Below are 11,525 nucleotides of genomic sequence, written 5' to 3'. Positions count from 1 at the left end.
GATGTAATGACTCTGGCTGAGTTAGAAACTTTCATACGATGGCCCTTACTCTGGTTCCACATGCTTGACCCCTGTTGGATGATGTTCTCGGTGAGCGTGTGTTTAGCCTGGCTGGGGTGCCCATGGCCCGTGTGGCAGGGCTCCCCCTGCTGGTGAAAGCCATGTGCCTCAGGCTGCAGGTGCGAGCTGGCGCCAATGCTGTAGGCCAGTGGCGTGCTGCCGGTGTGGTTGGACAGCATGTGCACACCGTAAGAGTAGGTGGGGAGAGAGGTGGTGCAGTGCTGCGATGCCACCTGCACCTGCAGCAGGTGCATCATGTGGTGAAGGTCCTTAGTCAGCTGACATACTTCCTGGTTCAGACTCCCCATCTGGGTATGGGGCAAAAGACACCTCAGTATGGGTTAAACGGGTTAGAAAGGCTGGTAGACCATGATCAGAATATAACCATGTTGCTAGACAGTGTCAACAACTGTGTTTGCTAAAAAGTGTTTGGTCTGTTTGGTAATCCTCATCATCATTATGCACAAGGAGCCTGAGAGGAGCTCACTGGGTGTTCATTAACTAATTAACTAATGATCTAATCATTGGGCCACAAGCCTATTTCCTTGAGCCTATTTCTAAAACACTTATTTAGAAGCCTTGCCCATTATTCCTACGCAGAATCAGATCCTATACCCAGAGCCCTTAATGAGATCCCATACCCAGAGCCCTTAAGGAGATCCCATACCAGAACCCTTAATGAGATCCCGTACCCAGAGCCCTGAATGAGATCCAGCACCCAGAGCCCTTAATGAGATCCCATACCCAGAACCCTTAATAAGATCCCATATGCAGAACCATTAGCCAGAACTCTTATTCATAACCCTGACCCAAAACCCTTACCACAGAGCAGCAGAGTCTGCAGTGTTTCTTTGTGCCATGTGTGCAAATACAAGACCTGCTTCTATTTCAGAACCCAAGCCCAAGAGAGTGGGGCAGGGGCACATGCATATGAGAAGCAGAGGAAGATGGGAAGTGGGCAGGGGGAACAGGAGGAGGGAGAGGAGGGAAGAGGAAAGGGGTGGGGAGGGGAGAGAGAGAGAGAAGGGGGGGGGTAGTTTTTGGCAGATTATGAAGTCAGCACTTCCTCAGTTTTATCTGCAGTGCAGAAGCACCCCCTGCGTCTTAATTAATGCAGGGCCTCTCTTACTCTACCTGTGTGTGTGTGTGTGTGTGTGTGTGTGTGTGTGTGTGTGTGTGTGTGTGTGTGTGTGTGTGTGTGTGTGTGTGTGTGTGTGTGTGTGTGCATACTTGGATATGTGTGTGTGTTTGAGAAGGCCCCCTACAGGAGAAGGCCGCTGGGTCCATCTGTGTGCACTTCACACTGCTGACACACTTCACACTTCAGTTCTATTCTAATTAATAATGAGTAGCTGCATTTACCAAGTACATAAAACAAATCAGAATAAAATGAATAAATAAATCAACTTTTGACATAAAATGTTCTTGAACAGTGTGTGTGTGTGTGTGTGTGTGTGTGTGTGTGTGTGTGCGTGTGTGCGTGTGTGCGTGCATGCTTGGATATTTGTATGTTTGTGTGGGTACCTTTTTGTTCAGTTGGTTGATAGTGTGTCTCATCTCCTCTGTCTCCTGGAAAAGGCTGGTATTCACCTGCATGGAATCTACATGAAAGAAAACCAATATTTCTGTCTCACTGTCTGTCTCTCTTTCTGTCTCACTGTCTGTCACTCTGGCTGTCTCTGGCCACCCCTCTGTCCTAGTCTCAGACTGCTTCTCTTATCCTCAGCTACCATTGTTACCAGTGCAGTGTGCCACTGAACACTGTAACACTGAACATTGTCCCACTAAACACTGTAGCACTGAACACTGTAACACTGAGCACTGTCCCACCGAACACTGTCCCACTGAACACTAACAATGTAATATTGAACTGTCCCACTTAACACTGTAACACAACATAGTAATGCTGTCCTACTGAGTACTACCACTGTAACACTGAGCACTGTCCCACTGAACACTGTAACACTGAACATGGTCCCACTGAACACTGTAACAATTGAGCACATCACACTGAGCACTATCCCACTGAACACTGACCCACTGTAACACTGAACACTGGGACTTTTACCGGAATACCAGAATCATTATGTGACCTTTGTCCACGAACCTGGTCTGAGAAAACCCTATTCTTAAACATCTCACTGAAGTCTCCAGTTGTGAGATCAGAAGCCACTGATCTGAGACGTCATTGCCATCGCTCTGATGTCACCACTCTGAGAGGTTCTGTGGTCGCCACTTATTGTCTTACCTCTTGAACCCAGTGCAGTGGCAGTAGGTGCACTGGTCTCAGCACTGAAGTGGAACATACGTCCATCATCTTCAATCCCATCAACCACCCTTTTATAAACCACATGCAGACAGTAACACACACAATTAATCGTTCACACACGGCTGATAAAAACATCTGTCCAAAATGTCCTGCTTGTAAATAAACTGTAAAATCTTTTCATCTAAATAACACCTTTACCATCAGTGTGCATAACATGTGCATCTGTCATGACATCCAAATACATTTTGGAGAGAAATTTATAATGTAGGCTTCCATGTCCTTATAGTGAGGGCTGGCTGAGCTGACCTGTTTATAGTCAAGTATAAGACAGTATATCAGGACACATAGAAATGCTGCTAGTGTCAGTAGTGCGGGTTTGTACCGCGGGCTGAGGTCTGGGGGTCCAGAGCAGCTCAGGGTGGGGATGAGGAGTTTGGTGGGTTTGTGGGCTGCACCTGCTGCCTGCATCTGGCCACGCCGGTCACTGTTCGAAGGACTGGAAGTTGTGGCGACTGGCTGGTTGTCTGATTTCGGACGCTCTTTGGGCGAAGAGTTGTTGTAGCTCCCTCTAACAGGGGAGCGACAGCGGCGCAAGGCATTGAACTGTCGAAGTTCATCACCCAGCAGGTTCCCCAGAGAGGTCCTTCGTACAGGGCTGTTCAGTGTAGGCAGGGGCAGGGTCCGGCGTGACCTCCACGTGGGTGAGACGTGATCGCTGTCGTCTGGATCACCTCCTGTTTTTGTAATGGAGGAATGCTTGTCTGACAATGCCTTCGAGTCAACGTTACTGTTCTGCAATTGAAGGAAAACGGGAATAATGAGATCTTAATCTAATCTCATTTTAATCGTAAATTTCTTCAAATATGAAATTGCCAAATCATCTTGCTAAATTAAAAGCAATCTACAATATACTTTGACATGAAAACTAATGATGCAATGTCATAAAGCCTCCAGGACTTTTACTTAAACTTGTCTGTCAACGTTTGTGTGTGTGTGTCATGTGTGTCAGCATGATTTCCTAACAGTGATGAATAAGGGTCTGTTGGTGTGTGTTGGGTTGTACTGGGATGTACTAATACAGTGTAAGCGGTACTGGGTGATACTAGGATGTAATACAATGTAAGCTGTACTGGGTCATACTAGTATGTAATATGGTGTAAACTGTACAGGGATGTACTAGGATGTAATACGCTATAAGCTGTACTGGTTTGTGCCAGAATGTGCTCATTTGTATTGGTATGCATTGGGTTGTACTGTGTTGTACCGGGATGTGCTAATTTGTATTGGGATGTATTGGCTTGTACTGTGGTGTACTGGGATGTATTGTGCTGTACTGGCTTGTGCTGATCTGTTGTTTTGGTCTGTAGTGCTGTAAACTTTAAACATTGTGTACTGAGCTGTACTAAATAAAGAAGGTCACTGATGACATCACACTGCTGTTCACTGCTGAAGTGAGGTAATCAACCCTAGCAGCTAGAGAAAAAAAAAACGTAAAAATGGTCGACCCATATCTTGAGGGCGAGGAGTGCCCAGAGGGAGAGGAGTATCCATGGGACACCTTCACAGAGTGCGGTGCTCCACCATCGGCGGAAGACCTGCCACTACAACCCTAGGATGAATATGGGGCACAGCGTCCCATGAAATAGGTCACCTTGACAAATAGTGGTCAAGTCCTCCAAGCACGAGCATCCTCAGTGGAGAATACTGCGTTTTAAGTAATGCAGAAATGCTTTCTAGGATTTTAATTGATTTTGTTTATGTTTCAATTACTGGGGATTTTAATATTCACATGGATATATCCAAAAATCCAATCACGTCATATCAGGTCCAACTCATAGGCACAGCCACACTTTAGATTTGATCATTTCTAAACGCATATATGTTAATAATACTGATATTCCTGATGTTGCAATCTGTTGCATTTTGGTGTATTTGTCAATATAACATTATTTATTAGAACAAAATAACCAAGCATTATCTCGTTGCTGGAAGTGCCGTGGCCTTCACAGACATGATACAGTCCCTCCCTCCTCTCTCAGAAAATGGAATGAGTTAGTTGAAACACTCACACACAGAGTTAGGAACTGTATTGATGTTGTGGCACCAAAGATAACTAAAATGATTTCTTGTAGAATTAAGATGCCCTGGAGAAACACTCCATCTATTGTAAAATTTAGGCAAGATTGCAAACAGGCTGAGAGATGTTGTACTTCCAAAATTGGAAGTACATTTTGATATTTATAAATCAATTTTACAAAATTAACAGTGAAATGAAATCAGCAAGGAAAAATTACTTCTCTACCTTAATCAATTAATCCAATAATAACTCAGCTGCCCTGTTCAGAAGTATAGATCAGCTAGTAAACCCCACCTCCCGTGTCTTCCCTGAACTTGTTTCAGTTGAAAAATGTGATTTTGCAAAATTTTTAGGGACAAGATTACTAATATAAGGACATAGCAACAAGCACTAATAGACTATCAACCCTGATATCAGTTACTCAGCCTAACTGTAATATGTCTTATTTCCAAAAAGTTGACATGGTAACACTATTTGATGTGATTTCTTCACTAAAATCCTCTACATGTGAACTGGACCCCTGTTCTGAGCTGGGTAGGCTTTAATGGCTTAGTCTTAGGCTGGTTTAGATCGTATTACTATGTTGCATTAGGAACTTCTTCCTCCACACATCAAAAAATCACTTGTGGCGTTCCCCAAGTATCAATTCTTGGGCCTTCACTGTTCAACATATATATGCTTCCATTAGCACATATCATTAACAAAGATGCTATTAGTTATCATCAATATGCAAATGACACTCAACTTTACATTCTTCTAGAACCTAAAGCCCTAAAATCAATTAGCTAACTGTTTGAGTGCATAAGTGAAATACAGACATGGATGTCTGCAATTAAATAAAGAGAAGACAGAGGTCCTTGTTCTTGGTAGTGATTCACAAATGAATGATGTTCAGACTTATTAAAATCAAATGAATCAGAAGGCCAAAAAATGTGTTAAGAACTTGGACGTCATTTTTGATAATGAGCTCAGCTTCAAATCACACATCACGAATATATGTAGGACAGCTTATTTTCACCTTTCAAAACATCGCTAAGGTCTGAGATGTGCTCTCTCCAAATCACATCAAGGCTAGATTATTGGAATGCTGTTTTATCTGCTTTCCCAAAGAGCTCTATTTCTCACCTACAACGAGTTCAAAACGCTGCTGCAAGGGTCCTGACCTGCAGGAGGAGTAATCATATTACATCTGCACTCCACTCACTGCACTGGTTACCTGTCAGTTTTAGAATAGATTTTAAGGTTCTGGTGATGGTCTTCATGGCCTTGCTCCTCTTTACCTTAGTGAAATTATTAGATATGTTCCAGTTAGGTCTCTCAGGTCTTCAAACAGTAATCTACTTGTGATTCCTAATAGCTGATTAAAGATTGGTGAGGGTGCTTTCAGCCACTATGGCCCAAAGCTCTGGAACTCTCTTCTGAAGAGCTCAGAGACATTTCATCCCTGTACAGCTTCAAGAAGAGTCTCAAAAGCTTCCAGTTTAGATCTGCATTTAGTTAAGAAACTCTAAAGGTAAATTATTTGATAACTTTATCACACTATTTTACTTAATTGCATTCTATGTCTGTCTATGTCTATCTTATTTAGTTTATTACTTTATTTAATCTGTTATTTTTATAATTTGTCATTTTATTACTTTAGTTTATTATTTTTGTTTCCTTTTTATATTTCATATTATATATATATATATATTTATTTCATGTATATGTTTTTTTTTCTTTGCTTCCTTTTAATGATTTGCTTTATTTATTCTGTAAAATGTGCTATTCTGTGAAATGTGCTATACAAATAAAGATTATTATAAGATTACCTTACTAAGTTAATTGATTGGCTACATCTAGTAGAGACAAGTTTTTAGCCCCACCTCTTTGACATAGTAGATGTTGAGTGTATAAATGTGCTTAAGTGTATAAGTTTATGTGTATGAGTGTATGAGTATATGAGTGTGAGAGTATGCGTGTATGAGAGTGTGAGTGTATAAATGTTAATGAGTGTAGATGGCATCAGCCTACACACACTTAATTACTCCAGCAAGTACACTTACATGAGGAAACCTCGGAGACCTCTGAATCCTCGGAGTCCTCTGAAACCCTGGGAGACCCTGGAAAGAAACGGCACACTAACGAGGTAAACATGATAACTCAGGAGGCGTTAAACAGAGATGGATTCGACGTTAACATTCTCATCCTTTTGCTATTACCATCTGCATAGGCAGGAAGAGGAGATATGTGAAGCGTATTTTGCCATGTGTGTATGCATGTTTGTGTGTGTGTGATGTGTATGCATCTGTAAATGTCTGTGCATGCCTGTGTGTGTGTGTATGTATATATGTATGTGTGCACGTGCATGAGTCTGTGTATGTGTGTGTGTGCGTGCATGTGTCTCACCTGTGCGTCGCTGCCCTCTCTGAGGTTGTATGTGAGGTTGTGGTGGATGTCAGCGGTGAACACGCTGGCGTATTCGGGGTAGAGCTCCAGTACCTCTGTCAGGCCCTTCACACTTATATACTGCAGATCACAGTATGTAAGTGCCTTCACATCTGCGTTTGTTTTGATCACATGATCCTGCCCTGGAAGGTCTGATCCAATCAAATCCCCCTTTCCTGTATTGACATCAACACTGTGTCAAACCATTATTTAAACTCATAAAAGTTTTATATTAATTTAAATTAATTTATATTAATTTATATCACTCTCCTCTATAAACAGCCTAGCTCCACGGTAGACTATAGTTTGCTACACTGGTTTAACTGGGATAAAGTACTCAGAGAGAACAGGTGAGTAACAACCAGTCCAAACACACTTCAGTAACGCATCCTCTATGTTCAGCTAAGGCCCTTGGTCATGTGGAGTAGACAGTATGGGACAGGAACACACCCAGTATGGCCAGCACCATGCCGTCCTTCAGCACCTCCAGGGATCCGGAACACACAAAGTAGTGGGCGTGGAGGGCGTCGCCCTGGCGGATGAGGTACTCGCCCGGTGCGCAGAACGAGGTCTTGATGTGCAGCGAGAGTGAGCGCAGGCACCCGCGGCTGGCGCCCTCAAACACGGGCAGCTGCAGGATGTCCTTGTTCAGGTGCATGGCGATGTCAGCACGCAGCTCATCCGGGAAGTCGTGCAGGAGCTGGTGGCCGCAGGGGTGGGGAAGGGAAGAGAGGAGGGGAGGAGGTGAGGGACGGAGGGGAGGAAGGGAGGAGAGGGGAGGGCAACATCAGCCTGTCAGGTTAAACTTTACTGTGCTTTAACCTTAATGTTTTATTCTATCAGTTTAGGGACCTTCTGACAAAACCTGGGAATTTTAAAATGAGGCAGACTGTGTTCAATAACATGTACGTTTGTGCATTCCTGTAAAATGCACATGGACAACAGGTCCAAGGAATCAGTGAGTTCCTAAAATTCTGATCCGGAAAGTTTTCATTTCACAGACGTATTTACAGTTAATTAGGAACAAGATTATGCTTCATACTATGCTTGAACTAGGAAAACCTGAGATATAATTAAATTCCACTTTAATTATTTTAAATGTGGAAAAATACCCAAACTCTGCTCTTAGAAGTGTGAGATTTCAAGAGGCTTGGGTGCATTCGGTCACCTCGTTGGCGTCGATGCCGTTGTTGACGGACCAGGTGGTCTGGAAGTACTCCAGCATGCGCTGCTTCAGCTGCCGTGGGAGGCGGTGCACACGGATGAAATCCTTCAGGTCCTTCATGCGCGTGTGGTAGAGTGAGCGGCGTGCATACATGCGCTGGATGATGGCTGTCACATTCCCAAACACCACAGCATGCATGAGCGCTGCCAATCCGATCAGAGAGAGAGGTTAAGACAGCCAATCACCTCTCACACCGGTGGAGTCTGGTTACTCTATACTCATGGAGAGGTTTGAACAGCAAACAAGTCCATGTCAAACAAACTGAATTCTGTTCACACCTACCAGGCTAGGAGAAAGTACACTTAGTTAAAAAAGTAGGATAGAAATGCACAATCAATCTAGTGAATCCAAGAGATAGTTAATCTGAGGGACTAAAAGATAATATGAGGAACTGTAAAACAGTCAGATTGACTATCAGGTTCATTTGAGAATTCTGAAAGTGCATCAATGAGTGTAGTGAGTGTATGCGTTATGCAATTGTTCAATCTGTGTTGTGTACATGATGTGACATCTGTGTGTGTACTGTATATGTGTGTGTCTGTGTCATGTGTGTGTGGTGCGTACCCCCGATGAGCATAGTGCAGATGGAGAAGATCTTCTCTGCGTCGGTGTTGGCACAGACGTTCCCGAAGCCCACACTGGTGAGGCTGCTGAGGGTGAAGTAGAGGGAGGCGATGTAGGCACTTCGCACCGACGGCCCTCCCGCCGTGCCGTTCACGTACGGCATCTCCAAACGCTTCCCCAGCTCGTGCAGCCAGCCTGAGAGAGCAGGCAGACTGACTTTTCACCTTTCATACAGGGACTTACCACACTGTCCCACAGTGTGGGACAACCTCACAGCAACATCAACAAGCCCTCTTCTCCCCAGAGATAACCCTAACACAACCTCATACAACCTCACACAACCTCACAGTAACATCAACAAGCCCTCTTCTCCTCAGAGATAACCCTAACACAACCTCATACAACCTCACACAACCTCACAGTAACATCAACAAGCCATCTTCTCCCCAGAGATAACCCTAACACAACCTCACAAACCTCACACAACCTCACAGCAACATCAACAAGCCATCTGCTCCCCAGAGATAACCATAACACAACCTCACAGCAACATCAACAAGCCATTTGCTCCCCAGAGATAACCATAACACAACCTCACACAACCTCACAGCAACATCAACAAGCCATCTTCTCCCCAGAGATAACCCTAACACAACCTCACAAACCTCACACAACCTCACAGCAACCTCAACAAGCCATCTGCTCCCCAGAGATAGCCATAACACAACCTCATACAACCTCACAGCAACCTCAACAAGTCCTCTCCTCCACAGATATAACCCTAACACAACCTCACACAACCTTACACAATCTCACACAACCTCACAGGAACATCAACAAGCCATCTCCTCCCCAGAGATAACCCTAACACAACCTCACAAACCTCACAGCAACCTCAACAAGCCATCTCCTCCCCAGAGATAACCCTAACACAACCTCACACAACCTCACAGCAACATCAACAAGCCCTCTCCTCCCCAGAGATAACTCTAACTCAACCTCACAGAAACCTCAACAAATTACATTATAACCACAGCAATTGCACACAGACCACAGCACACAGACCACAGATCATAGCGAACAGACCAAAGTACACAGACTGCAGCACAGAGACACTGGGACATCACACCACACACCCTGTAGAACTAGTGAGATCAAGGTAATTACATGTCCACAGGAATCTCTGATGAGTCATGATAATCCATGACAAGTTTTCAAATTTGTGCATGCATATATGTGTGTGTCTGCATGTGTGTGCCTATGTTTGAGTTTGTGTGTTTGTGTGTGTGTGTGTGTGTGTGCCAGAGATGTTCAAAAATCGCGAAATACAAGTCCAACTCAAGTCACGAGACTTTTGTCAAGATCAGGATATGCTTAGGGATAGGAGATGGAAAATATCTATTTTATATCTATATTACATTTTATAAATATGTAATTTTATAAATATATTCATTTATATATTACCTTGTTAGCTATTGTTGGCCATCTCCCATTATTGACCACTTCCACATATTGCCAACACGATAAGAGAATTAAAAAAGGAGTTAACTTAAGTTGCCATATTGCTAATTGCGATTTTCACCCCAATCAGAATTAGTCCACAGCATTTACCTATCTGTGCAGTTAGAACACACACACACTAGTGATTACTAGGGGGCTGTGGATCACACGTGCCCAGAGCGGTGTGCAGCCCTAGCCCGGCGCCCGGGGAGCAGTTGGGGTTAGGTGCCTTGCTCAAGGGCACCTCAGTCATGGCCTCAGGTCTGGGAGTCGAACCCACGACCCTCCAGTCACAAGACCAGTTCCCTACCACCAGTCCATGACTGCCCATTTCATTTATTTACAGTTAACTTAACATATTGATGGTTGTTCTGTTTGCTTATAAGTGGTTACTATGCTAGCTGTAAGTGTCTAACGTAATCTACACAAACCTATCCGGGTGTGTTTTATATATTAACTGTAATGACTAAGTGTCTAACGTAAACTAATCAAACCTATCGGGGGTGTTTTAGGTACTTATGAAGTTTGATGTGGTGTTCCAGTGTTTTTAATTTGTTTCCCACATCCTTTACATGTTGTGTCCTTCGGTTCGGACCAAGAATACTCACTACAGCCAAAGGCTCCACATACGGTACTCCAGCCATAGCCATGGCAACTTAATTTTTTACATTTAACGCTTCTCTCTGATTTACCGCTGGTGTTAAGTGATATGTCACGAGAAAATGGGCTGCGTCCCAAATCACCAAAAAATAAGGAATATGCAAAATAAACACAAAGAAAGTACTTTTTGTATAACTCACATACAGCGCATGATAAGGACGAGTCTGAGTCAAGAATCATTAGGGATGAGTTTCAAGTCAAGTCTGAAGTCTTTTTCTAGTTTTTTTTCTGCGACTTGACCGGAGTCGCTCACTCGAGTGCCCCTCTCTGGTGTGTGTGTGTGTGTGTGTGTGTGTGTGCATGGATGTGATGTTATTTTTGTGTCTGCGTGGACGCTACCTATATCCCAGTCAGCGTTAATGTTTTTCTCCATTTCCTTGCGGCCGATGATGAACCAGATGCAGGCCATCCAGTGTGCCAGCAGGGCGAAGGCGGACATGAGCAGCGTGAGCACCACTGCGCTGTACTGGGAGTAGCGGTCCAGCTTCTGCAGCAGACGCAGCAGGCGGAGCAGACGCACCGTCTTCAGCAGGTGTACCAGAGACGTCTGTACATACACACATATACACACACACCATCTTCAGAAGGTGTACCAGAGACGTCTGTACATACACACATATACACACACACCATCTTCAGCAGGTGTACCAGAGACGTCTGTACATACACACATATACACACACACACCATCTTCAGCAGGTGTACCAGAGACGTCTGAACATACACACATATACACACACACC

General features: G+C 43.9%; 1 protein-coding gene across 2 annotated transcripts in view; it reads right to left on the bottom strand.

Annotated features, from left to right (window-relative positions):
• Positions 1–11,525, bottom strand: part of kcnh4b (potassium voltage-gated channel, subfamily H (eag-related), member 4b) — a 48,288-nt gene that overhangs the window by 6,219 nt on the left and 30,544 nt on the right. For both annotated transcript variants that reach the window (XM_077000861.1, XM_077000862.1), the window contains 10 exons: positions 11,122–11,329; positions 8,623–8,817; positions 8,002–8,201; positions 7,284–7,533; positions 6,795–7,009; positions 6,452–6,508; positions 2,712–3,121; positions 2,309–2,397; positions 1,585–1,661; positions 50–368 (listed from right to left, as the gene is read on the bottom strand). In XM_077000861.1, coding sequence (XP_076856976.1) covers positions 50–368; positions 1,585–1,661; positions 2,309–2,397; positions 2,712–3,121; positions 6,452–6,508; positions 6,795–7,009; positions 7,284–7,533; positions 8,002–8,201; positions 8,623–8,817; positions 11,122–11,329 — 2,020 coding nt within the window. The remainder of the gene's footprint in view (positions 1–49; positions 369–1,584; positions 1,662–2,308; positions 2,398–2,711; positions 3,122–6,451; positions 6,509–6,794; positions 7,010–7,283; positions 7,534–8,001; positions 8,202–8,622; positions 8,818–11,121; positions 11,330–11,525) is intronic.

Source organism: Brachyhypopomus gauderio, chromosome 3, assembly GCF_052324685.1.
Source record: "Brachyhypopomus gauderio isolate BG-103 chromosome 3, BGAUD_0.2, whole genome shotgun sequence".
In the NCBI taxonomy this organism is placed as follows: domain Eukaryota; kingdom Metazoa; phylum Chordata; class Actinopteri; order Gymnotiformes; family Hypopomidae; genus Brachyhypopomus; species Brachyhypopomus gauderio.
This window is presented reverse-complemented; position numbering and strand designations above follow the sequence as displayed.